Source organism: Beta vulgaris, chromosome 6 (assembly GCF_026745355.1).
Source record: "Beta vulgaris subsp. vulgaris cultivar EL10 chromosome 6, EL10.2, whole genome shotgun sequence".
NCBI classification, from domain to species: Eukaryota; Viridiplantae; Streptophyta; class Magnoliopsida; order Caryophyllales; family Amaranthaceae; genus Beta; species Beta vulgaris.
Genome location: NC_079207.1, coordinates 8,647,762 through 8,674,799, shown reverse-complemented (window position 1 = coordinate 8,674,799; position 27,038 = coordinate 8,647,762). Strand labels below are relative to the sequence as shown.

General features: G+C 35.1%; 3 protein-coding genes across 5 annotated transcripts; 1 reads left to right on the top strand and 2 right to left on the bottom strand.

Moving 5' to 3' along the window:
* The first annotated feature begins 886 nt into the window (after positions 1-886).
* Positions 887-3,950, top strand: LOC104895480 (60S ribosomal protein L3). Its single transcript, XM_010682000.4, has 6 exons — positions 887-1,044; positions 1,583-1,686; positions 2,173-2,283; positions 2,381-2,685; positions 2,948-3,357; positions 3,503-3,950. The coding sequence occupies exons 2-6, from the start codon at positions 1,602-1,604 to the stop codon at positions 3,759-3,761; spliced, it is 1,170 nt and encodes a 389-aa protein (XP_010680302.1). The 5' UTR covers positions 887-1,044; positions 1,583-1,601; the 3' UTR covers positions 3,762-3,950.
* Positions 3,951-4,842: 892 nt separating this feature from the next.
* LOC104895479 (uncharacterized) lies at positions 4,843-10,973 on the bottom strand. 2 transcript variants are annotated; one of them, XM_010681999.4, is made up of 9 exons: positions 10,773-10,973; positions 10,445-10,613; positions 8,473-8,553; positions 7,807-7,895; positions 7,636-7,710; positions 7,006-7,067; positions 6,332-6,394; positions 6,045-6,227; positions 4,843-5,253 (listed from the first exon to the last, which is right to left on the bottom strand). In XM_010681999.4, the coding sequence occupies exons 2-9, from the start codon at positions 10,565-10,567 to the stop codon at positions 5,174-5,176; spliced, it is 756 nt and encodes a 251-aa protein (XP_010680301.1). In that variant the 5' UTR covers positions 10,568-10,613; positions 10,773-10,973; the 3' UTR covers positions 4,843-5,173. The 2 variants fall into 2 exon arrangements, with proteins under 2 accessions (XP_010680301.1, XP_048501976.1); XM_048646019.2 differs by lacking the exon at positions 6,332-6,394.
* Positions 10,974-12,435: 1,462 nt separating this feature from the next.
* On the bottom strand, positions 12,436-25,241 carry LOC104895478 (polypyrimidine tract-binding protein homolog 3). 2 transcript variants are annotated; one of them, XM_010681998.4, is made up of 15 exons: positions 25,080-25,241; positions 24,720-24,783; positions 24,234-24,305; positions 23,709-23,785; positions 21,002-21,080; positions 19,702-19,834; positions 19,453-19,517; positions 19,324-19,373; positions 19,185-19,226; positions 15,202-15,253; positions 14,892-14,949; positions 14,791-14,804; positions 13,638-13,742; positions 13,398-13,541; positions 12,436-13,157 (listed from the first exon to the last, which is right to left on the bottom strand). In XM_010681998.4, exons 2-15 carry the CDS (start codon positions 24,774-24,776, stop codon positions 12,768-12,770), a joined length of 1,338 nt encoding a protein of 445 aa, XP_010680300.1. In that variant the 5' UTR covers positions 24,777-24,783; positions 25,080-25,241; the 3' UTR covers positions 12,436-12,767. The 2 variants fall into 2 exon arrangements, with proteins under 2 accessions (XP_010680300.1, XP_010680298.1); XM_010681996.3 differs by having other exon boundaries at positions 24,720-24,786; positions 25,080-25,240.
* Positions 25,242-27,038: the final 1,797 nt, after the last annotated feature.

Here is a 27,038-nt window from a genome sequence, read left to right as displayed (position 1 = left end):
TTGTCAATTAAATTTGCTTTTTATGCCAAAATTGAAATTATTGTAATAGATGTGAAACTACCCAAAATAGTAATTATTGTAATATAAACAGAATAGAGGAAGTATATTGTAACTTCGTCTCATGTACAAATCTATAACATGTAAACTTTTGTGTATTATAGGAGCTTTAGTGTTGTACCATTTAATACTACCATACATTTTCTATTCTAAAATAAGTAAGATATTGATGAAAACTGTGGAATTAAAAGAAAGCAAAGAGATAGAAACAAATAAATGTAACCTATGTGCAGAAAAAGTCGGTCTTATAAGAGACCATATAATTTTAATTTAAAATCAGGCATTTTTTTTTTTGCAAGATGGAGGGGACTCACTGGAGGAGGGGGGGGGGCATGCATGTGGGAAATTACTCAAATGAGTCCTATGAGATTTGATCCCTATACCTCACTACCTCAGGGATAACAGATGGGAATCGATACCAATACTCCCCCACCTCAACCTCAATTAAACAACTATTCAAGTTCAATATTAAGAAGAAAACATACGACTTTTTGAATACAGTGAATAGTTTAAGCTATGTTGATTAACAAAAGTAAAATTAGCTCGATATGAACGCGTGATCTCTTGCTATTATATCATGACACAATTACCATCTCAACCAACTTTCAATCATGTTTTAAGTGTCCATATTATTATATTTTGTATCTTTTAAATATCGAGTTTTCCTTAATATATTTTACTGAGAATGGGAAAAACATACCTAGCAAGTTCAAAAAACACAATACAAACCCGAGACAACGACCGAACCAGAACACTAGTTTAATAATTTAAACTCGAAAGGGAGATTAAATAAGAAAATGTGGATTCATTTTATCTTGTTAGAGGGAAAATGTAGTTACCGGCCCAGCCCATCTAAAATGAACCCTAGTATAGAATGGCAAGTGAGGGCTTTTGTTAATCAGCAACAAACAAGCAGTATATATATTGGTATCTAGGGTTTTAGGTTTCTTCCTCATTTCTCTGGTTTATCGCAGTTGCGCCACTCAGGTTCTCTCTCCACCTTCGTCTTTCTCTCTCTTCAATAATCTGCATTTTTTCTTCACTTTCATTATTCCGATTTCTATTACAATGTATGATTATCATTTGTTCTTATTGATTATGTATTTTTTTGGCGTACTTTTCGTAGATGAATTCACTTTTATGATTTAGATCCGTTTCTAAGTGTTTTTTAACTAGTAATTTTCTGATGTTATCTACGATGCGTATGCAAATTTGAGATTTATTTGATGGAATCGAGAATTAGGTTACTGAAAACTTACACGATGTGTTAAAATGTTGAAAAATATGGTGTAATTGGAATGATGTTTTGTTTCGCGTGATTTAGAGTTTTTTTATTTTGAATTGGAAAAATGTGCCTGTTTATAGAACTTTAGTACTAAATATTTTTATTGTATTGAAGTATATGTGGTATTTGATCTTAATCTTGTGAAGAAAAACCTAGTAGCGGCTTCTTATTGATTCAGTTGAAAATTAGGTAAAAATGTTGTTTGGCTGATTTGCGTGTATTTGATACCTCTTGATACAGAAGAGAAGAGAGGAGAACGATGTCTCACAGAAAGTTTGAGCACCCAAGGCACGGTTCTCTCGGTTTCTTACCGAGGAAGAGGGCTGCCCGACACAGAGGCAAAGGTAGAGCTTTTTTTCTTCTTTAGGATTTAGCAGTTTTGGTTTGATTGTATTTATTTTGTATCGATCGCATACTTCAGATGAAATGGCTATTGATTCCGATTAGGTGTAGAAGTTTATCAATGATTAGTTTTTTCGAGGGAATATGAAATGTTGAGGATGATGAAATTATACAATTTTCAGGTAGTCGTAAAATTGTAATGTGGTTTTGATGATGAGTATCTTGGGTTTGGATAGTTGAAGCAGAAGTTGAATTTCTTCTGCATATCCATTCAAGGTTTCGAAATATCATTTCACTCGGAAATAAATGAAGGAATGTTTTGTGTGAATATTGCCTGCTGGCTTTCATGTTTCCTCTATCTACATTTCTGGCGAATTTTTTGTTATTATTATACGGTGGATTTCAATGGCTTTTTTTTATATAGCATGCTTGAACTTTATGAAATGGAAGGTGACATCGGGCTCACTATTTGTTTTTGCTTCGTGCAGTGAAGGCCTTCCCCAAGGATGACCCCAGCAAGCAACCACACCTTACTGCCTTCTTGGGCAACAAGGCTGGAATGACCCACATTGTGAGGGAGGTTGAAAAGCCAGGGTCAAGTATGTTCCCCTGTTTTGTCTTTTGAAGTTGAGCGATAGGGTTTCCTGATTCATTGTTTTGAAAGCTTATATATTTTGTGGCAATCTTTTAATGTAGAACTTCACAAGAAGGAGACTTGTGAGGCTGTTACAATTATTGAGACCCCTCCCTTGGTGGTGGTTGGTGTTGTTGGCTACGTGAAGACTCCTCGTGGCTTGCGTACATTGAACACTGTATGGGCTCAGCACTTGAGCGAGGAGATCAGGAGAAGGTTCTACAAGAACTGGTGCAAGTCAAAGAAGAAGGCTTTCACCAAATATGCTAAGAAGTATGACAGTGAGGAGGGCAAGAAAGATATTCAGTCTCAGCTTGAGAAATTGAAGAAGTACTCAACTGTGATTAGAGTCTTGGCTCACAATCAGGTATAATATGCCTAGTCCTTCTTAGATTGATTGTTTTACTTTTCTACTTCTTTTGGTAGTTTGGGTCGTGTGGCCCATGTATTGCTAATCTAGATAAGTATTCAGTTTATCATTGTTTGTAGAAGTAAGCTTAAGTTTGTTGCTTGTTTGAACCTGAGCACACCTGATGCATTACTTGCAATTCCATATTTTCTTGTTTTGATCATATATTCTTCGTGCATGTTTGTGTTTGTTCTTCAATTTCCTCTATTCTACTTTTCAGGTTAGGAAGATGAAGGGTTTGAAGCAAAAGAAAGCTCATATTATGGAAATTCAGGTCAATGGTGGAACTATTGCCCAGAAGGTTGACTATGCTTACGGTTTCTTTGAGAAGCTTATTCCAATCGATGCTGTCTTCCAGAAGGATGAGATGATTGACATCATTGGTGTGACCAAGGGTAAGGGTTATGAAGGTGTTGTTACTCGTTGGGGTGTTACTCGTCTTCCCCGTAAGACTCACAGGGGTTTGCGTAAGGTTGCTTGTATTGGTGCTTGGCATCCTGCCAGAGTTTCGTACACTGTTGCAAGAGCTGGTCAGAATGGTTACCATCACCGTACTGAGATGAACAAGAAAATCTACAAGCTTGGTAAATCTGGTCAGGAGTCTCACCAAGCAATGACTGAGTTTGACAGGTTAGTAAGTTCGAGCAGCAGCATCTTAATTTTAAAATTTGCATTATTCTTGATTGTTAGGTTTCGTACTTGTTGAATGAATCTATTTTTTGAATGATGCATTTGTCTTCTTGATGCTGAGATTTCTGTTGAAATAATGAATCAGGACCGAGAAGGATATCACTCCAATGGGTGGTTTCCCTCATTACGGTGTGGTGAAGGATGATTACATTCTGATCAAGGGTTGTTGTGTTGGTCCTAAAAAGAGAGTGGTGACTCTGAGGCAGTCTCTCCTCAAGCAGACATCCCGTGTTGCTCTTGAGGATATCAAACTCAAGTTCATCGATACATCCTCCAAGTTTGGCCATGGTCGCTTCCAGACCACATCCGAGAAACAGAAGTTCTACGGTCGTCTTAAGGCTTAAGTCTTTGTATTGCAGTCTCTTTGATGGTAGTTTTTCTCTAGTCTTTATATTCCCCCTGTTCGAGCTATTTTTGCAGAGATTTGAAGAGAGCTATGTTGTCAACTATACATTTCTTTTTAAGTATTTTTGGTTTTCTATGGACCTCTGAAATTTTGCTGTTAATTAATGAGCACTTCATAGATTGGTTCATTTACTGGTTATTTAGTTTTTGATTCAGTTTAGCAACCTCAAATAAGTTACAACCCTAGTTAATTAATATTGTCATACCAACAATGCTTCTTTAATGGGACTAATTTTTTTTTACTACACATAAATTAGGTAAAGCTATAACTTGAAGATTTATCTAGCTCTAAAGTTTTTAGTAGTTTACACGATTTTCAGTGAGCAGTCTCGGTGATTTTGGGAGATTAAACTTTATGTTATTCCATGAATTTGTGTCAACAAAGAGCTTATATTTTGGGAGATTAAACTTTATGTTATTCCATGAATTCCTTCCTTGTGTAGAGCATATAGAAATAGATATCACAACACTTACTAACTGCTCCGCATTGGACTAGATTCTTTTAAGTTTCATATTTAAACTATGTCAGTCACTTAAAAATATTTAAAGCTCATACTTAGGGGATGATGCTTGCTTGGAGCCTAAAGCTATATGTTGATTGAATATGATGCTAAAATCATAGTTCCACTCCATCGTTTATCATCTCTACACATAATTGATACCTTATGAATCAATGATGTCGTGGCATAGTGGTTCAAATTGAAGCACATGTTTGAGTTCTTTCTCCTTCTTTGTATTTTGCACTACCTTCGTTGTTCATATAGATCAGAAAAAAAATTGGTACCTTATGAGAGGACGTTAGGTTATTATGGTCGGTTTATTCCAAAATTTGATAACTGCGAAACTTGTACAAAAAACTACAGAAATATTATGTTTTTCTACCTATTTCTAGCTCCCAATAATGAGTACTATGTGCTTTCCGCATCAATAATTTCAATATCTATGACGATCACCACTAGCTGCAACTATGAATCATTCTCTGCATTGATTTCCAATAGCATCAGTAATCTGAGAGACATATTTAAGAATAAAAGAATGTACTGCTCTATTATTATAATTTATAACTTATACGCAAAAGAGAAAAAATAAATAGTTACAACCTTTTTTTGAGTGTTTGAAGAAGGGGGGTGGGGAGAGGGGAAAATTTGATTAGCAACAAATAAGAGAATTCCTAATTCTGTGACCTACAAAACCACAGCTGCATGCCATGGTGGCATCAGCACTATCCACATCTTTAAAACAAGATGAAATGCCCATGAGTAGAAGTAGCAACCAACACAAGACAAGAGAGCAGGCATCCGATATCATGTTTTTCCAACTGCAAATCATATGTTGTACCCTCCAATGATGGTCAAGCTGCGGCCACATGTTGTGGCCCTTCAGCCCTGAAACCTCGACCACGGTGGTCCCTTCCTCTGCCACGCCCGCGGCCTACAATAACAAAAAGATTATCAGCACAAAATCAGATCAAAACTGAAGAAATACAATGAATGCATCAATGAGATACATGTTTGAGTGGAGTACTATTAGTAGAAATTGGACAAGGGGAAAGAACAATTGTAAAAGGAAACCTTGGCAACACCGCCAGAGAGGGGGCGTGGGGAAAAGGGGGGGGGGGGGGGAAGACTATATTGAGGGCTGAGAGAGTTAGCTTTTTGTTTGTAGAGGAGCTGTAATAGTATAATAAGTAATACTACTACAAGAATTTTTCATATAATATTGCAAAATATATATTGTACTCTTCCCTCGAAGAAAAAAAAGTACATTTCGTACTCCATCCGTTCCTTATTGATGTTCCTAGTTTAACTTGCACATTTCAATGCACATCTTTAACTATTAATATATGTAAATTACGTATTAGTAAAAAAATGTATAAAATTTGATATTACAAAGTACTCATTGAGACGAATCAAATAAAACCCATATGACTATTTTTTTGTTTCTATATATCGTGAAAAAATCTATGAAAACCTAACTAGTGCCAAGATTTCAAGTAAGAACATCAATAAGGAATGGAGTACAAAAGTTATTATCAGCTTATATTTGCTCGACTTCATCTTGTGTACTTTTGAACTTCCAATTCAGGGTTGATTGGTGGCAGTTGGCACTTACAAGAAGGAACCATCAAGAACCAAACAATAAAGAGTAATATTCAATGGGAAGCATCCATAACCCCAACAATGTCAATGAAGGACAACCCTGGTGAACAAATAATCACTTACCACGTCCTTGAGCAACTGGTACTTCCATTTCACCATAATCATAATAGCCACCAGATCCTTGAGCAAATCCCCTTCCTCGCCCCCTGAAGCTGCGACCTCTGCCCCGACCTCGACCTCTGCCACCATATCCACGGCCACCATAGTAACCACCTCCATCAAAGTCCCCCGGTCCATTGTAATTTCCTGTAAAGAAAGTAACTTCTTAATTCAATGTTTACATGCAATCAATGATTAAGACATTCAGACACAACCATAATTCATATCAATGGGTTTAAAGGGATTAATACCTCTTCCCCTGCCCCTACCTCGGCCACCACGTCCCCTTCTCCTCACATTAGTAGGTGAACCCTCTGTTGCAAGAGCAAAAATACGTCTTAGTCGTATCAAACAACATTGCAATAGGAAGATTCCAGCAGTACAATAAGGTTGGAATATACACATGAAGATGTCTTCAACGTTTTCATAGCATCTCGATTCATATCATATATTTGAGCAAATACCGTATTCAGGTAAGCGTATATGTCAGATGTCATGTCTGCTTAACAAAGCTATACAACTCAATGCATATATGGCAAAGTTTTAGCATGAAAACATAAAATGATTTTAAACACTAAGAAGATTAGACGATGACTAACAAGCTGCTATGTAACTTCTACACAAAAACAATACGATTTTTAGTGGCTGAAATTGATATATTTATGAAGTCAAATTTGAAATTCAACATTCCACAATTCTCATAGTGGGAAGATCAGAAGATGAGTCATCCAACACAAGTTTATTACACAGGGAACATTAAGATAACATAGAAAGGTCGACTCACGTCATTGGGATTTCAATAGATATTCTGGTTGACAGTCCCTTGACTAGTACTAACAAAAAATAAGTTTATTACACAAAGGATCTTAAGATAAAATAGAAAAATCGATGCACGTCATTGGCAAGAACTCTGTAAACACTTTACCTCCTTCAATATCAAAATTATTTGATGGCCTCACTTGGTCTGCAGGAATAGGAGGTTGATATCTAGAAGATAAAGAGAGACAAAAGGAAATATAATCAGCAAATTAAATGATAAGAGAGATAATTGTTCTTAGTGTTTAACAAATACGAGAACTAATAGGCCTTGAAATAACTAAAATCATCAAGATTAAAAAAGTTATTTTTGGTAATCTTAATAGTTCATATGCAGAAAAAGATTATTGTAATAAAAAAATAAAAACAAACTATCAAATGATAAGATCGACCTAATCTACCTTCCGTCCCAAAACAGAGTGCCAACATTTCTATTGTAGGCTGTACTAAACAACTTGCCACATTGTCCTTCCATCCCAAAATAGCGAAGCATATGCGGCAATTAAACCTCATATAATATATATTTTCAAAATTTTAATAACCAGCTACATAATGTTAAAAGATATCTAATGAAAAGAAAAACTATAGAAAGATACCAAAGTAGAAGTTCAAACTATAACCTAAATAGATTTTTTACAAATGATTGAACTGTTGTTTGGCGTGTATCAATCCTGAATTATCAAAGAACATACCCAAAGTTCGAGACAACTTGACCTGAAAAAAAGAGTAATAACCTTACCCTGTAGATGATGCATTCAGCTCTTTCTTTGACAAAGTGATCGTGATCATGGAGACATGACGCTTTGTTTCAACACTGTAACAAAGAAGAAAAACAGAAAATTACTTAATACAACAAACAATAAATCAACCACCAGACTTTAAAGCCAGAGAATGGTCTACTGTCACATACGGATTAAGGCCTTCTTCTAATGGCTCCCAGTTGTCGATAATATCATTTGATCCAATGGATGTGTCTTGGTGAAGACCTACAATCCTTCTCTGGTATAAAACAAAACCATAGTAAACAAGTAGATTATAGACTGACATTGGCAGAAGTTGACGTGAGGTATTGCCTATTGTATACAATGTTTCACGAGCTCAAGAAATTGCACAACACGATCGCACTATCGGTGCAAAATGATTTGTGAAATATCTGATAAGATGAGTATTCTAGACTCTGTAAGAAGACCCAAAAGGATGAGGAGAGATATAGGAAGAGAAGTGAAAGGGTGACTATATGATGAGGGGAGAGAAAGAGAGAAATCACTGGTATGTGCAGTTATTTCGAAACATCCAAAAATGGGAAGTGTGCCATTCAGTTGAAAAAGGAGAATAGAGGAAGTATTAAGATACAACATGAGTGATTTGAAAAAATAAATATTCAGAGGTTTAGACAGTGACCATATATTCCCAAATATTTCCAGTGAGAATATACTATGAGTATCTAGGTAGCAGAAGTCTTTATATTTTGGAGTTTACACAATAATATTCCCATACGGGCAAATACTTTGTACTGTTTTCACAAGAATTTCTATAGAATATCAATTATAGAATTAAAAGGAGCAAGGCAGTTTACCTTAATTAGTTCAGCAATCATCACAGTTTTATTGATTGCTCTACCCATTGCCTTGAGTACAATTTCATCTGAACCTTTCTCCTAATCATCAAAGAGGCAAACATAAAATAAAATGAAGCATCCTTATAAGTGTACAGAAACAGAGATTTCAATCAACATCACACCTAATTTGCTAAACAGAATTTGTCATTTTGACATTGAGCTAGTCAAGATAACTACCATACCGCAATTGGTAAATAGTTTTATCAACAACATCAATATAACCCCGTGACTCTTAACAATAATCATATGCTCAAAGGTTTGAGAAGAGGATCAAATCTACCCCTACACAGAGCCTGCTTCCATCAAGGCTCCATTTGATTGGATAAAATAATTGTTGGAACATTAAATACAACATGTTTCCTACACAGATTAACTTTAGTTAAGGTAAAGTATATTGAAAAGTCATTTTTCCGAAAAGGGAAACATTATACTACCACATTGAGGAAGATCGGAAAATGTAAAAATGTTTTTCCGGCTCTGTTTTGTTGGATAAGAAATGTTACTCTACTTCTCTTTATATTCTAAAGTAAGAAGCTTGGGGGAAAACATTTTTACAGTTTCCGATATTCCTCAATATATTGATGCCAAAGACCTGAGTTTGGACACCATACATACAAGCCGAGAGTATATGGTGTTTTTGATTCAATACACGCACTGTTGGAAGCTTAAAGTAGATGGTGTTTTGGATACAATACATGCATCGATGGAAGCTTCCTTCGCTTTACGAAAATAAAAGGTCAGGGAAGTGTCTTGAGGTTTAAGGTAAGTACACTATTGTGACCTCATATTTTGACAAATAACATAAAAGTAGTAATCTTGAACAAATATTTGACATTTCATGACTGGATTTTACAAATGACAATAATGCTCTTATAAACCAAATTAATGTGAGCAAATGAAGAGAGAATACCCTAGCTTCTACCTTTTTCATTGTTGACACTTTCATTTATTCCTCTTTCTCCGCAATTGCCCCCTCTAAACTTATCTTCATATTTTAAACCAACCACCATCCGTATACCAACACTTTCCTTGTTTTATATATAAACTCCCCCTCCTTCCTAGACCTCACAATTTGCAACCACCTATGATCACCTCCCTTTCTTTTTCTACTATAGTGACCAGTCTTTGTTCCCTCGCCTAAAAGGTACATTAGAGGTCTCCAGTCTCCTTAAGCATATAATATAAGAATTAATTTAACCATCCAAATAACAAAAATAGACTCATAAGTTATTTGACACCGGAAAAGTGTATGGAAAAATAAATGTTCTATCAACTTCTAATAATGGTTGCCTTGATGAAATTATCAAAACGTGATAAATATGTTATGGCAACTATCCACAACCTTATTTTGGGCGAATTGGCGAATTCAAAAGGCGAATTAGATAACACTGCAAAAGATCATAAACTAACTTTCTTCAACATCAATACCTTAGTTTTACATTATTTTACATGTACCAAATTCCAGCTAATTACGCCGCATCAATAGTGTCTTACCTTCAAACAATCTACTATGACAATATTATACACACAAACCTATATTGATAAAATTTCATTAAAACTTTTACCTTCGTCAAACATAAATAATTTTAAAGAAAAGTGTTAAAAGTCACAAAATTTCAAGCTTACTTCCTACACAAATTGAAAATTTCACAGTAGATTCTATAGAACTTTCCAGAAACATACAATCCTCAATCAATCAAAGACACACAAAAAACTTCATAAAATTTAATCCTAACTACAAGTGCAAAAACAAAAAAAAATTACAAAAAAACTAACGCAATTTAAATCATAATCAATTAAATTCAATGCAAAAACAAAAAAAAATTACAAAAAAACTAACGCAATTCAAATCATAATCAATTAAATTCAATGCAAAAACAAAAAAAAAAAACATATAGTAGAACTATAACAGAGGAGAGAGAAAAAAAACCTGGAGAAGAGTGGTGGCATAGGTGATGTAATTGCGCATACGACCTTGAGTAGTAATTCTAATTTCATTTTCATTAATCGGAGTTTCAGCTTTAGGTTTTTCTACTCTCGTATACATATCCATCACCTTCTTTTTCTTCTTCTTTCTCTCTCCTCCAACGAAATTCTCTCTGAAACAAACAAACAACAAAATTTAATTTCTCCAGAAATTAATTCCAGATCTAATTAAACAAAATTAGATTAATTTCAGAAGAAAGAGTCAAATAAGGCATATTCTGCGGTTTTCAGAGAGGAGAGAGAAAGTGAGAAGAAAAAGTCCGAGGAATTACCAGTATTTGTGATGTTTGGTATTTTTTTATGAGTTACGATTATGGAGAATTTGATTATTTCTCCATGGAAATAGAAGAAATAGGTCGAGAAAAATACGGTGAAGAAGTACGTGTGGGGAGTAACTGTTAGAGCTAGAAGAAGAGTAGTAGCTGTTAAAGACAAAGATTTGAGAACGAGTCTTATCTGCAACGGACTTTTGTTTGTTTCTCGTTTTTTTATATACATAACGACGATCGTATCTTCCGTACGAAGTTTTTTAGGCAATAAACTCTCTCTATCTCTTTTCTCTCACATAGATCCTTTATTTAGAAATTCGTGAATTGTAGAGTGTAACGAGTAATATAAAACGGAGGAAGTACATTTTTGTTAGTAATCATTTCCTCCATCGGTCTGTCCAATCATTTTGGATAGATCAAATTCACAATAATTTATTATTCGGCGGTCGTTATAAAAAGATCTACTTCGACTTAATCTTGGTTCAGGTAGTTCGAATCCAATAATTAGATCAGTGCGAGTGAAGCTGTTTTAGGTGGAAAGTGGAGAAGTTTAAGATAAATTATAGGAAAAATTGACAATAGAGGTATGAACTTTGGGTGATAATTTTTAAAAGTCTAAACTATTGATTAACCTGTGTAGGTCCCAACTTTAGGAGGTCTTAACTTTTAGCGGGCCTTAGTGACTTAAAACTGGCTTAATAGGTCATCACTTGTAAAACTTGGGTCACATCAGATTGGTTAATTGAGGGAGGGATGTAGGAACTAGGTGAAATTTAAAAAAAAATCTTCAGTTTTAAGTCGTCGAGGCTCGCTAAAAGTTAAGACCCCCTAAAGTTGGGACCTACATAGGTTAATCAATAGTTCAGACCTTTTAAAAATTATCACCCAAAGTTCAGACCTTCATTGTCAATTTTTCCTAAATTATATCATACGAAAATTGACTATATCGTATTATTTTCAATACAGAATAAATTGTCGTGAGTCCGGTTTATTCAAGTTTTTTTTTGTCCGTTCTTGTTGTTTTTTTAAATAGAAGGATTTTTCTAATAGTCTCCTCATTTATTAGTATTTTCTTGAGACAAATTGTTGATGGAAAATTAGAGTTTACTTTTGAATAAACAACCTATATATTACATTTGGTTAATATTATTTGTAACGATTAGACATTTTCTACTCGCACTTTATGTCAAATCGTTGTAAATAATATTAGATGGAGGTACTAATTATATTATGTAAATTAAATATAACTTTTGCTACATAATTCAAAATATTATAACTCGAAATATGCTTTAATATTAGATGTACTTAAAATATAGTCTTACAACTTACAAAAATATATTTATTTAAGATCCGCAAATTTCAAGGGAATCTCATCTTACCTTAAAAAATTGAAAATACTTCTTGCAAGCTCGATTTAATATAATTATCCTTCGTGCTTTTCCATCAAAAAAAGAAACATCATAAAATTTTCTTTGTCATATTACACAAACATTTCCAAAAGTAAATCAAAAACAGAAATTACATTACTTTGCAATTTTGAAAACATTGCAAAGTAATATAATTTCTAATTTTCTTGTGAGAGTTGTCTCCAAGCTAACCTAAAATATTCTTTTTATATTTCCTTAATTAAATCCCAAAAAGAAAGGGAAAAAAGAAAAGAAACTCATGGACTCAAAATTCTACCAACTTTAATTCAATAGGATGTCTAACTGATCTGAGCAAACATGAACAAGGCAATACCAAATATTGCACCCAAATGGCAACCTCAATCAATAGTTACAATATTACACCCACTTGAAATTATGATAAATGTGAGTAAAATTAGGATACATATAGAAGGAAAATAAAAACAAAAACTGGGAAGTTCCCTAATAATTAGAACCCAAAAGGGTAATAAGACTTTTGGGCCCACTAAAAAGCGGGGCCCTGTGCTGTTGGTCTGCTTTGCACGCCCTATTAGATGGCATTGGTAATAAGGGTATAAGCAGCCGATTAGTTTCAAGTGCTTTGTGATTGGGAGAAAGAGATACGGACGATCGATCCACATACAGAAGTAGCATGCTTGGAAACAAGGGCTTCAGTTGCTTGTTCTTCAGTCTCAAATTGAACTAAGGCTTGCTTCTTGCCGTTTGCCTCGAAAACCTTGGTATTGACAACCTGACCGTGTTCCTCAATCAGCTCAACAATCTCCTCCTCACTTACATCTTCAGGGACACTTGATAGGTGAATCATTTTGGTGGGCGAACAACAGTATTTATAGTGTTTTGCTGCGTTATGGTTGAAACGATTTAGGTTCGAGTTCTGGTAGTCACGGGTGTCTGGTGATGGTGTTATGTTTGAATACTTGGAGAAGTTCACCTCTATCTTTTTCCCAAACAGTATTGCTCCCTGTATTTTCAAGGCAAAAGTGAAAGCAAAAGTATGTTCAGTGATAGTGCAAAAAGCGCTAATATAAAGAGAATGACATATTATCCGTCATGTACTAGTGTTATGTCAGTGTCGATTTTGTGAGTGTTTGGTTGTAAAGAGTGGAACATGGTTTATTACCAAGCAATTGTTCTAATCAGCAGAAAAAAACCCAACTCCACAGCTAACAAAGCAATGAATTTAGCATTAGTGAGAACAAACCTTCAAGAAGTGAACGGCCAGTTCAGCTTGAAAACCATCGGACATTTCGACAAGGGCATGATCAGGTTTGCCTCGAAGAAGTTTAATCCTTACAATGTTGCCATACAGCGAAAATAGATTGAACAGCTTGTCTTCATCTATTCTCTGACAAAGAAATGTAACATGTCCTCAGAAAAATGAGAAAAGAGATCACAAAAAATTGAAGATCACTTTGGGTGGAAAGGCAAGATATCTACTTACATCAGGGTTTAGATTAGATACTATGACAGTACATCTGTCATTGGTCCCACTAACACCAGGAGGAAGGCCACCAGAAAAAGCCGCCATGGCTGCTGCATTTCCCATCTGGAGAGGCAGCAACAAGAAACTTAATTTCAGCCCTACACAACTCTAAGAATTATTATATACATACATACACACACGGACGCACACCCCATTGTTTAAAAAAGCTTAAGGCACACTGACGCATAGAAATCCTAGAGCCTACACGTAGAGCGCAGGCATGAAGCGCCCGCCTCACTCAAGTGGGGCGCGGTAAATTATTAAAAAAAATTCTGGTGTAGAAAGGTTGTTGTGCGTCTTCGTGTGCTTTTTGTAAGCCTCCTCAAAAAAGCTTCGGCTAACCCAAACCGTTTGACCACTATTGCCTTGGGCTTCACCATCTCAGGTGCACTTTTTTATACACTGACAAACACAAGATTCATGAAACATTTCAAAAAGTGAGCCACCTCTGACTGGAACAGATAACAGTAATGCACATAAACCCCCTTTTTCACCCTAGAAAAATTGTAACAGATGCACTAAAGCAGTATCTGTTCACTCTGAATTCCAAAAAAAAAAACCCGATGAATTATGGTCATTACTCTGTCAGTGTCCATATGACTTCCACATCAAAAACTTGCAAACTTAGTTATATATTAGCCAAAGCATGTATTGAGTTACTTCTTCCGTTACTTTGAAATGTAACTTTGAATTTTGAACTATTCATATGCTCACTTTGACTTTATCGTTTTAGTCATTAAAACAAATATTATTATGTGAGATGTTGTATTTGTCTCCATGTATAATTTCTAAATATTAAATTGCCATAAATTTTACCAAATACATAATTAAAGAAACTCATGGTCAAAACTCAAAAGTGTTGCTACTAGAAAGTAACGGAGGAAGTATACTGCTTCATTAAGATTTATCACTGTCTAGTCTTTACCATTATTTTTATGATAAAAAGTTTAGAACTAATGGCTATAGTGAACATCGTTTAATCTCAACAGTCAAATGTTGCCAATTATATTGATATGGAAGAACATTATAACGATTTTGGACAACTCAGACATCCAACTTGTCAGCCTAGCGACTCCAGTAGCAATGAGACTCAAGCACAAGAAACACAAACCTGTCCATATGCAACTGCAAGAAAGAAGAAAACACCTAATTAAAATTAACTCTAGATAATATAAGATACAAGTGGGTCCAAAGCTCATTATAAATATGCACCTGCACCACTCCCAGTAGGTTGGAATGGAAACAGCCCCCCTGCATCACCATAACCAGACTGTTGGCAACAAAAGGATCCACAAAAATCAGCAGCAGATAAAACTTGAGCATCATTCTCTACCAATGAACTTAGGGGAACGGAACTCAGTAGTTCTTCTCCATCAAATCACACCCTCTCCTAAATGCAAGCATTAAAATTGCAGATATCGCAGAAAAGTTGCAATTTTTCCTTCTTTAGATTCTAGAATGGTGGGAGAGATGCCCAAATCAAAATGAACCAAATAAGAAACAAGCAAAAGGAGATACACACTTGTGAGCTTCTGCCTCTCTGTTCCGAAGGAAGATTTGGGTTTGTAAAATCTCTGCCCATTTAAGGAAAAACATGTCAGCAAGAACAATATAAACAAGTAACTGCCTCAAGCACACATTATATTCAGAAAGTATCATCCCACTACCCCAAGATTAATATTCATCATAGATATCCTATAGAACAATATAGCACAATAAGTTTCAGAAACCGGTGAAAGGGTTGGCTCAAACTATTGTCAACGTTAAAACTAAAAAGGGAAAACAAATCCCATGGTGATTTCATGCCTAGGTATCCTTTTCATTTATGTGCAATAAAAACACCCATTCACCATTATTTCTCCTCTTTTCTTCAACAAAAGTTACCATATGCATTCAGGCCTACATATCAGGTTTGTGAAAGCCTAACAAGCAAAGCGTATCTTTTGAATAAAGCAGCTTTTGCCACTGTTCGTGTAGACTTCCTTGTGGTTCCGTAGGGAAACTTGCAAGTGTGGTTCTGGCCAGGGATCCCGAGGCATCTCTTGGATCTCATGGTTTGGAGCAAGCTCAGCTTTCCTTTCACTTGGCACGAGACACCGCCCACCGACAAGCAGGAAGAGGAGGAATTTGGGGACTCTTACTGGCACTTAGATTGACTAAGGCAAACAAGAACCAGGTGCTCCTTCTGTCAAAGTCAAAATCGTGCCCCGCCCACTCCCACCACCTCTTCCGAAAAGAATCATTTGAGCAGTATTAAATCTGGTTTGAACAAATTTTGTAGTCACACATGCATAAATGATTTCCAAAGTCATAGATAAAACTACTCTTTCAGGGCCAAGGTGAACAATGTCCTACATAGAGAGTGAGAGCAAGGTCGAGGCCCCAGCGAGGCAAGGAATTAGACAAGCTCGTTCCATAACCAATTGAAAAAAGCATCAGCAAAACTCCTCCCCATAACATGTGATTTGAAAATAACATCGTGACATTTGTTATAGACCATTTATTTTACAACATTAGCCGTTTTAATCCAATATTAAAACCATCATCTATATAGAAAAATTAAATTCATATATGAGATTAGATCATTAGAAGCCCCTTTCTCTTTGCTCTAGTTATGGACGAACTAACGAGGTCAGTTCAAGATGATATACCATGGTGTATGATGTTTGCGGATGATATTGTGTTGATTGATGAGACAAAGGAAGGTGTTGAGAGTAAGTTGGAATTGTGGAGGCATACATTAGAAGCCCGTGGTTTTAGATTGAGCAGAAGTAAGACGGAGTATATGGAGTGCAAGTTCAGTGGGGTTACAAGCAGCGAGGCGGGGGCGGTCACTTTGGATAGCAAAGTGGTTCAAGGATCGAACGTCTTCCGTTACCTAGGATCCATTCTCCAAAAGGATGGAGAACTGGATGGAGACGTGGCGCATAGAATTAACGCGGGTTGGTTAAAGCACCGGATTCCTTTGTGATTCCGGCATTCCCCAAAGATTGAAGGGAAAGTTCTACCGCACTGCAATTAGGCCTGCTTTGTTATATGGCACCGAATGTTGGGCGGTGAAACAATGCCACGTTCATAAGATGACGTGGCGGAGATGCGTATGTTGCGGTGGATGTGTGGCCACACAAGGAAGGACCGATTAAGAAATGAAGTGATCCGGGAAAAAGTTGGAGTTGCATCCATTGAAGAAAAGATGAGGGAGAATCGGTTAAGATGGTTTGGTCATGTGAAAAGGAGATCAGGAGATGCCGGTGAGAAGAATTGAAGAGTGGAGGAGTAATCAAATTGTAAAGGGTAGGGGAAGACCTAAGATGACTTGGCTGAGGGTAATTGAAAGTGATATGAGGTTACTTGGGATTGAGGAGAGCATGACGTTGGATAGAAGTGGGTGGAGGGGCAGTATCTATGTGGAGGAAGGGGTCTGATTACTGCATTTATTTGTTTTTCTCAATTGTGTTGGTATTAAAACCTTTTGCTGAAAACCTTTCTAAACATTTTTGGTGTAAACCTTGTTTTCAAAAAAAAAAAAAAACTTTTATCACTCTTGACGATGCCATCTCCTCTGGTCACGATTCCAGTTGACGATTCATGTTAGCCGACCCCAAATCACCTTGGGAATAAGGCTTAGTTGTTGTTGTTGTTGTTGTATGAGATTAGATCATTAGACAGTTATTTTACGGAGATTTTAGATGCTTAGAACCTTGAATTTTATACAAATTAGCAAGATAAGGCGTAAAAAAGTATGCTCTCTGTTTTACATAAATCTAAATACTTTACATTTTTGCACTATTCACCAACTTCACTTTTACGATCACGGGTGATCTATGTGCATATATATATATGGGCAAGATCATATGAGAATGCTCCTTACATGAGAAATGAAATGAATCTCAACCACACGATTGGATCAGAGTTACAACACTTGTTTATTAGAGTTATATCCCCTAAAAAAGTTTCAGCCCAAAAATTAAAAGCAATTTTTTTTTTCTAATTTTTTTTTTTTTTGGAGTTACATTATTTTTTTATTAGAGTTACATCATTTATTCATAAGAGTCATAGCGCGTAAAATTTATTCTCATTTCTCATGTAAGTATGCATTCTCATATAAATGCACTTCTATATATATATATATATATTATATATATATATATATATATATATATATTATATATATATTATATATATATATAGGTTTAAGTTCATATGAGAACCACCCTTATGGTGAGAACCGTGAGAACCACTCATTTTTCCTCATTTTACAAAGATTTTGATCATTTCATAACATTTTTGCTCATTTTTTGTTTCACTTATTTTATGATTTTGCTCATTTAACAAATTTGTGCTCATTTATCAACGTTTTTACTCATTTTACGTTTTGCTCATTTTACGTTTTTTTCTCATTGAACTTTTTATGCACACTTTACGTTTTTCTTCTTTTACATTTTTGTACATTTTACGTTTTGATAACTTTATGTTTTCTACTCATTTTATGTTTATGCTCATTTGTTACTTTTTTTTTGCTCATTTTAGGAAGTTTTTGCTCATTTTAAGTGGTTCTCACCATAAGAGGGTTCTCACTAGAACCCAACCCTATATATATATATATATATATATATATATATATATAGGCAAGTGGGATCTTGTAAGATTTGGCTCAGCATATAGTATCAAAGTATCAACTTATAAGTTTTACTTATTGACAATTATATAAATGGTCAAAAGTGCATTAGCAAGCATGAAAATCAAACTGCATAGATTAAAAGAAACATAGGTAATATGTTCTAAGCTATAATTTAAATTGTAAGCCGCAATACCCTCAAAGTACATCATTACACCCGTGAGAGCCCCACTTGCAAGCAACACTAGGATCATTACCATGACCGCGAATATTATTTTGAGTTGGAGCACAGGAGCCTGCCAGAGCCAAGAATAAAGCTGCTGAGTGATCGGAGCACTCAAGCAGACTACATGCAAAGACTAGATGCCCGAGAAGAGGAACTACAGATGGTTCCAAGGACCATCAAAACTAGACAAAGTGAGTTGGGCCATCACCAGTTACAGTACATAAGAGAGAAGGCTGGGGCTAGTAAAAGGGAAGAGGGGCAGACGGGAAGAGGGGTGCAATTGGCTAACACGTCTCACAATGGTCAATGTTCCCAAGTCCGCAATTTGTTTGCCTCACATTAAATTTCCTGAAGTATAGGAAGCTCTTAGTAAACCAGATTAGCTTCTCACTCATCAAACAAAATTTACCTTTAGAAGAAATTTAACATCATAGAAACAAAAAAAAGGGTAGTTAAGACCATGAAGAGCTAAAATATATTGTTTTGAGCGTAAAACAGCACTAATTATCATAAACAGTAGAGCCCAAATGGAACATGTAGAAGGTAAGCAAATGCACAGACCTCAAGGTAGCCGAGCCCTATAATCAAAGCCTTAGGTACCTAATTTCATACCCCAAATCTCAAGTTAATAAAGCATATTTCCTGATCTATTAGAACAAACCTCGATCGATCATTATTGGAATTCACTTGCAACTCTGTAAGGCTGCAACATAAGGAAACCAGATATATAAGACATACTTCATATAAATATTGCTTTTCAGCACTCATATTTTGAGAGGGGATGAAGGATAGAACTTTACTTTGAGTATTGTACATCTAGCTGACAACATCCGTCATATATATTACGTCCCTGCAAGATATGCAGAATTAGAACATCCAAATGGCACAATAGATAACTTATGTTCAGAAATTTCAGAAAGATAGCAGACATGAAGGGCACTCATTGCAGAAGCAGCACTCTGGCGTGTTTGGTACTGGACGAGAGCTTGATAACCTACATAAAATGCAGGAAGGCAAGACAGAGTTACATGCTCTAGATTTTAGATAAAACAGCTGAAATGAGGCAATTGGCATTAATAACAACATTCCAAAGTTAAAATTGTGTATAAAGAACTTTAATGGAACAACTCAATGAGTAATTAGGGAAACTTAAGCAAAGTATGGTGGAAGAAGCTAACCAGCTGACTTCTGGAATGTAACAACTTTTTCCACAAACCCATAGGGAGAAAACACTTGATTGAGAACATCAACTGTCATGGGATAAATGACATGATGTATACTGACCAAAAGAATACGATTTGGTTGTCCATCCTGCAGCCAAAAGCAAATACATAATGAACAAAGAGGTGATTACACATAAGATGTATATATGCATCACACAATTTCCTCCTTACCAACATGGCAATACCCTTTAAATTTTGTAATATGCTTCGGAACTTTTATTATAAAACAGTGATTGACCATAGGAAAGCAGTAATGTTGCTGAAGGAACAAAATTAAATTTAAATCCACCTCAATGTCGCTAGACAACCTCTCAATTGCAAAGAAATAACCATCTTAAAGTGATGATATGTTCACAGATATCAATTAAATCAAGCAAAAGCAGAAACAGGTAGAGCAAAACAAGCATGTGACCTCAATGCAGCCTTACTTCTTCATATACAAGAGGCATATATGAACTCATCACAAACCATGAAGGAAAGGCATAAAGTATTGACGTGGTGACTTTGTCAGACAACATGCCTAAGCACCAGACAAGCTCACATCCCATAATCTTTCGTCTCATTCTCTATCACTTGAAATCTAGAAGAGGTATTATCACACATCCACAAGGAGCAGCAGTGAAATTTCATCGTAAACTAACAAGAAGGAAGCACCACATACCATACAGAAGCAATTTGCTTGTGCTCCTTGAGAGAATGTGGGTTTGATCCTTAATAAAGTGAGGACTTTCTAGAAACTATAATGAAAAGTCTTCTTTGCTTTTTACATTGCCTCTTCTCCTTATCCCATTCCTTTCATTTCTCCAATAATCAGCCTTCAATACTGAAATGGAAAGGGATGGAGTGACCAAGGTCCTCAGAGAGTTGTAATAGAACCAAAGGACAGAAAAGGGTCACAAAGCACTTAGTTTAAATGTACACGTAAGAAGATTCCTTGCCAACAACCTAAGATCCGATTACTATCAAGCACTTGATTTACATGTCTATTGCCCTTCTCAAAAAATTAAGGATTATACATTGTTTGATACAAATAATTTGGCACAAGTCTCACAAAGGGAGGCATAATAAAAGTTGGTCAAGCCAGCGGCCGAAAGCCACATGTACCGCCTAAATGTACAGCATTGTAACAGATTTTAGCATAATAATAATATTCACATCTATAGCCATCAAAGTAAAAGCCCAGTGCAAACATCATTTTAGCATGCTTTGTTGCCAAACCAGATAATCTGACTAAATTTACAAAGGGGACACTAACCGTATCACTTTTACGTCCTTGAGTCTGATCTGTTGTCAATTCTTGATGCGAAGAAAATTGCATGTAAACATTCCGTCCCCTAACCACACAAAAGTTGGTAACTTCAAGAATCAGACTCCACAAAGGAGCAGAAAAATAAAAGAAAGACAAACTCGAGGAACAGATATGATAAATTCAAAATTGAAGTCTGAAACATGTAAGAGGATTATGACAGCAAACATGATGGGTCCCAACTTTGCTATACGATTGGAGCAAAGATTATTTATTACAGGGCAAGAGTGATTAACTGGAGAGAGAGAGAGAGAGAGAGAGAGAGAGAGAGAGAAGCTACTGCTAAGGAGTAAGAAGAAAAGAAAGATCATAGTTAACTTCTATGTATGACCCTACATTACAGAGCCACATTGAATGTTATAGAAAAAAGAACATAGCCTTAAGAACAACGATTGTTGTACTTTGTAGTATATATTGTTCACAGAACCAGTAATTATTTCAAGTAGCTGTTACTCCAATATTTCCAGTGAAGAAGGGCTCTTAAGACAGAGAACCCTCGTTCCTGTTTCTTTTGCTCCTTCAGATAACATGTTCAAGCTGTTATTCTAATTCCTTCAGTAAGCAAATGTTCTTAACACAGAACTTTCAATCCTATTTCTTGAACTCCACCGTGCTCAAGCTCAACTATACAAGACTACCACGTAATATGTTATACAGCCAACAGCAACAAGTCAGCAACCCCCTCAACTCAATGCCTCTTTATCAATGAAAGACCAATATAGATTACTTTTTTTATCTTCAATACTACTTCCTAACAAAGCCACAAATGCCTGTAGTAACTCGTGAGTACTGAATTGCCACAGGAACAAGTACCATTGTACTTACTATCTTGCGGCAATTTCTTCCATGTATCTAACCAATAACAATTTCAAATTAGTGGTACTCCAGTTTTTGCAATGAGCAAGTGCTCTTAAGACATAATCCTCAAGCCTGTTTCTTGTGCTCAATAACTCTAAAAGGCTCTCATTCGTGGTCGACTGAGGTCATATATATTTACTCTTTGAACTCCATAGTCCATAATCAAGTGACTATTTCACATTAACCTTTGATTAACAGTAGTCTCCGTGTCCATTTTCTACTTCCGGAAAAGAAAGGAGAGTAAACAATCTAATAAGCGGTAAAATAGTCATCTTTCACATGACCTGTCACAGCATCAAAATGTCTTTTCCTCAAGCCTCTCGTCTCATACTCTCATCACATTCTTCTGTCTTTTTTCCAATAATAATACCTTCACTTAAGTTATTTATGTTATCCCTTTCTACAGAATTTAACCAATTACAATAAAAATCTCAACCAAGACTAAATTGGAAAATATAATGTATCAATAAGGAACTGGATTGAATACAGAGAACAGGCGGAGGACAAGCTGTCCTCAGAGCCACAAAAGCAGTTCAGAATTCAACCCATTTCCATTGAATTTCCCCACAGAGTTAACTATTAAAAAGCCCCATCCACCTTTTCATCACACAAAAATATTAGATGAGTAATTCTATGCAAAGCAAATCTGGAGAATATTCTCAAACTCCCACACAAACAATAGAATCTCCATACAAGCATTAGTGCATTACGCCACTTCGTTTGGCCTTTCCGATTCCAAACAAGGAACCTGCATCAGCTCTAAAACAGTACAAGGGAAAACCCAGCACTCCCCACGCCTAGAAATAAGCCTCCATCAAACATTTCCCAATACAAAGAAATGTGAGCAAGTCCACTGGGAACCACTCAACATGTAAATATCCAGCAAAACAGTCATCCCTGGTATTTTCCTCTGGAGCATAGCATTAGTGTTAACTCCACTCAACAACAAAGTCCACACAATAGTCAATAGCTTTCTCCTTAAGAGGACCCCTGACCTTCTATATAAAAATTATCAACCAAGAAAAGGGGACCTTGGAGAGAATGATAAGCAAACCAAAAAGAGCTTGCAGCAAAAGCTTCCCAAAGAATCATCCAGCCACCTTTGATAATACTCCACCTCCATCACTGTGGTGACTGAACCACGTAAAAATCAAGGTGAGTTCATCTATCTCCCTATAATGGGGATGCCACTAGAGTTAGTAATTTGGGTAAATGGGTCTTTTGTGTTCATGTTTGGTCTTGGGTCGATTTGAGGTTGTTATTAAAAACAACAATAAAATGTAGGATAATTACATAGTATGAAAAATTGATCAAAACGTTTCGTGTTCAAGTTGATTTCATATCCGTGTCGCATCAATTTCATGAATCTCTCAGTAACTTTATGTTTGTGTCACGTAGGTTTCGGTTGTGTTGTCATGATGTCATGTCGTCACAGATCGCCAACATACACTGCTAGCATGGAAAGTGGAAACACTAGCATCATGTAAAGTGAAATAATTATATAATCGAGGAACACGGCCGAAAAACGGTTGCTCCCCTCTCCACAACATTGCAGGTAATACATCTACAATACTATCATTATTCATTAATAAATTTGGCTGAATAAAGCCAACTACTGGAAACATTTTTACAAATAACAGATAATGATGATACCACATACATTGCACTGTATAATGCAATAACATTCATCAAATATTCACACAGACCAACCACTCAAAAATCACAATGAAGATAGATGATTGTAATTTATAACCCGGGGAGGGAGGGAGGGGGGGGAGGAAGCTGACAGGAACAATACCTCACATTAGGCTGAACATTTGTATAGTAATCCACCAAATTAATTGCTGTTGCCACATCCTGCATTTGGAGTAATGCCTATAACACGAAGGAAAACAAAAAAAAAAAAAAAAAAAAAAAGAACTGTTAATCCTTTACAAAGAGCCTCTCTTTCATGTGAAGTATGTATGATAGTGCAAAAGGACCTGCCTAAGTGGAACCCTGTGGAGTTGAGTGTTCATCACTGATCACTCAATTAACAGTTTATTTTATTTCAATTAAAGAAATAAGCTCAAGAGAAGCAATAGTTAAACACAGTAAGACAAATTCTCGTATAAGACTGCCCAAAAAGAGGGTAACTTCGTCTATTTTAGGAGTGACTTATTATCACCATTCGTAGCAGTAACTTTTAAAGTTTCACAGCAAGTTAGTATAAAGATTAAGGTAGTCTCAATAATGTCATAACATTCCCCTCACTTATATTCCTTCAAAATTCATACACAGATAACTTATCAGTTATCACTCAGAAGAACATAAAGAGACTAACCTGGTTCTTGGTACGTAGCATCACTAACTTGGTGACAGACCCAAATGGTTGAACCAACTGAAGTAAATCATTCTGTAAATTCCATTAAATGCAATAGACATAAGTTACTTCCAAAACTTACTGACACACAATCCACAAAATATACTTCCTCTTATTCTATTAAAGTGAAACACTTCGATTTTTTGCATTGTGAATTCCATTAAATGCAATAAACATAAGTTACTTCCGAAACTTACTGACCCACATTCCACAAAATATACTTCCTCTTATTCTTTTTAAGCGAAACACTTCCATTTTTTGCATTACTCACATACTTCACTTTGACCCTATTTTTTTTTTTTACAAATATATAACAACAAAAGTGATCATAAAGAATGTTGTTGGATTTGTTTCAATGAATATTTTCATAACATCAACATTTTATAACTTTTTACAAATACATAACTAGAGATAGTTATGGTCAAACTTGTACATTATCAATATTACCTCTGTGATTTCATGGCCCACATTGCGAACATGAATAACTTTGGAAGTTTCAGACATCCTAAACCTGCTGCAATCACACAAGTCACCAATTTACTGATAAATTTGATATCACAATATGAAAAACAAAAAATATTCTATCTTTAATCAAATTTAACACAAAAAAAAACACCCACAAAAAAAAGGTTCAAATTGATTTAGCAGGGAGCCCAAAACATCACAGGATGAGATTTTAATCAAATTAATAAGAACCCATAAATCCCCCAGAAAATTTAAAAAAAAAAAAAACAAAAAAATATGCTGAAAAAATATGCAGTAATAAATTAGAAGAAAACAAGTACTTAAAAAGAAGAAAGAACTCACAGTTGATGAAACTTTAGGATAGAAATAAGGTAGAAAAGATTTATATGAAGATTGGAAAAGTTGCGAGGTAGAAGAACACGAATGAAATGGAAGCCCTATTAGATGAAATAATAGGGAGTGTGTGTGAAATTGAATTAAATGAATAATAATTGAAGGAATAGTGAGATACTGAGTACTTATTTGGTTGATTAAGACTTTTTATATGTAATCAAATGATTAGTGAGATTTAGGTTAAGCAAGAAACATAAATGGAAGAACAAAAGAAGTACTATGTTTTTTTTTAGGGACAAAAATGGTAATTTATGCAACATTGACACCATTATACTAAAATTAAGGAGGACAAAATAACAGATAATCAAATTATGAAAAACTTTGGGTTGTTATAGTATTTAACCTAACTGGTTAAAAAAAATTATTAAAAGAGACGGTCTAATTTTAATATAAAAGTAGACCTAGTCACTAAATGGATTAAACTAGTCACCAAAAGAAATTAACCTAGTCACTATTGGACTTATTCTTTTCTTAATATTGGACTTATCATTGCCTAATTTTAATTTAAAAGTAGGCGGTCTTTTACAAGACAAACTCACTGGTTAATAGTCTTAGAATTGAGAAAAAAGAACTAATTAAGGATATGTTCTTCCTAACTTAATTTCAGTCCAGTTTAGTGTAGCTTTGGATAATACTTTTACTCTTACATATCACTGTTTATTTCAGTTCAATTAAGTTGTTTTATGCCGAATAAAACATGACCTAATTGATTAGATAGGTTGAAATAGTTATGAAGATATGTAGTACTATAAAATTGGGCAAATTGGCTACTAGATTGAGGGCAATTCAAGAGGGGAAAAAGTTAAAAAGATATTAATACACACCTATACTTCAAATCTCTACTCTCGAAATAATGTAAGCAAAACACGATCTATAATTAGTTGTACCGATTATTGAAATGTGAGGTCAAGACTTATTACTATACGTGTCACTCTTTTTAAGGGACGGAATATAAATTTTATAGGAGTTTTTATATCCTACAGTTTTACATTTCACAACATTACACTATTAGTATAAGGCTGGCAACTCAATTTCTTATCAAGATCACCAAAAGAATAATTTCGCGCACTAATTTGCTCATAATATTTAACAGTAACCGATTTCTCATAAATCAGTGCACTTAACTAAATCGTTTATTTTGCTCAATAGACGAAATAATTAGTATCTTTTCAATTTTTCCCTTTAATTTCTCTCACTAGATATGATTACCTCGTTCTTATTTCACTCGGATTAAACCAAGTTGATAATTAATCAGTTTTCTTTGAGTGTGTACTTAAAATTGATTTATTTATTTTTTTCGCATACTATATTATTCTCTTCCCGCTCAAAGCACCTCAAATCAAATGTTATACGATGACATATCTTTTATTCTTTTACTTTAGCAATTGTCACTCAGCCTACAATGTATTATTGAATATCTTTATTTCTTTTTAATTTACTCACTTCACTTGGATGGGATCCAAGGAGGAAGTGCAAAAATAGGAGAGAAAAACTGAAAAGTGGAGAGATAAACTAAATATTGGGTTGAAATATATAAGAAAAAAGAATGACATGGGTGGAAATAGAGGATAAAGTAGATGAAACAGTTTATCAAGAATAGAAATGACAACAATGTGCAAATTAAAAAGAAACCGATGAAAAAAAAAGTGTGCAAATATAAAAGAAGCGGAGGGAGTACAAAGCAACAGTCCGTGCACAATTCTTAGTTTTTTGAAGCTTACTTACTCAAACGTAGTTTGAAGTTATCTCCAAACCGATGGATATTTTTAGAAAAATGTTGGAAGCCCTTTTATGCTCAAATTAATATGTGCGACTGTGATAATTGGTATCTATAAAAATCTTTATTTGGACCCATACAAGTTTACATCTATGTTCTCTTTTTTTTTTTTTTTTTTGCAATTGTTTACA

What these genes read in the sequence shown, in the direction of transcription:
- LOC104895479 (XM_010681999.4), bottom strand. Translation starts at nt 10,567, where the DNA reads ATGGATATGTATACGAGAGTAGAAAAACCTAAAGCTGAAACTCCGATT. An exon ending in ATGCCACCACTCTTCTCCAG is followed by an intron (nt 8,554 to 10,444) that starts GTTTTTTTTCTC and finishes TTTGATGATTAG; the next exon opens with GAGAAAGGTTCAGATGAAAT. An exon ending in CTGAATGCATCATCTACAGG is followed by an intron (nt 7,068 to 7,635) that starts GTAAGGTTATTA and finishes TTTATCTTCTAG; the next exon opens with ATATCAACCTCCTATTCCTG.
- LOC104895478 (XM_010681998.4), bottom strand. Translation starts at nt 24,776, where the DNA reads ATGTCTGAAACTTCCAAAGTTATTCATGTTCGCAATGTGGGCCATGAA. An exon ending in TGGGCCATGAAATCACAGAG is followed by an intron (nt 24,306 to 24,719) that starts GTAATATTGATA and finishes TGGAATTTACAG; the next exon opens with AATGATTTACTTCAGTTGGT. An exon ending in AATGTTCAGCCTAATGTGAG is followed by an intron (nt 21,081 to 23,708) that starts GTATTGTTCCTG and finishes TTGTGTGGTTAG; the next exon opens with GGGACGGAATGTTTACATGC.
- LOC104895480 (XM_010682000.4), top strand. Translation starts at nt 1,602, where the DNA reads ATGTCTCACAGAAAGTTTGAGCACCCAAGGCACGGTTCTCTCGGTTTC. An exon ending in TGCCCGACACAGAGGCAAAG is followed by an intron (nt 1,687 to 2,172) that starts GTAGAGCTTTTT and finishes TGCTTCGTGCAG; the next exon opens with TGAAGGCCTTCCCCAAGGAT. An exon ending in GGTTGAAAAGCCAGGGTCAA is followed by an intron (nt 2,284 to 2,380) that starts GTATGTTCCCCT and finishes CTTTTAATGTAG; the next exon opens with AACTTCACAAGAAGGAGACT.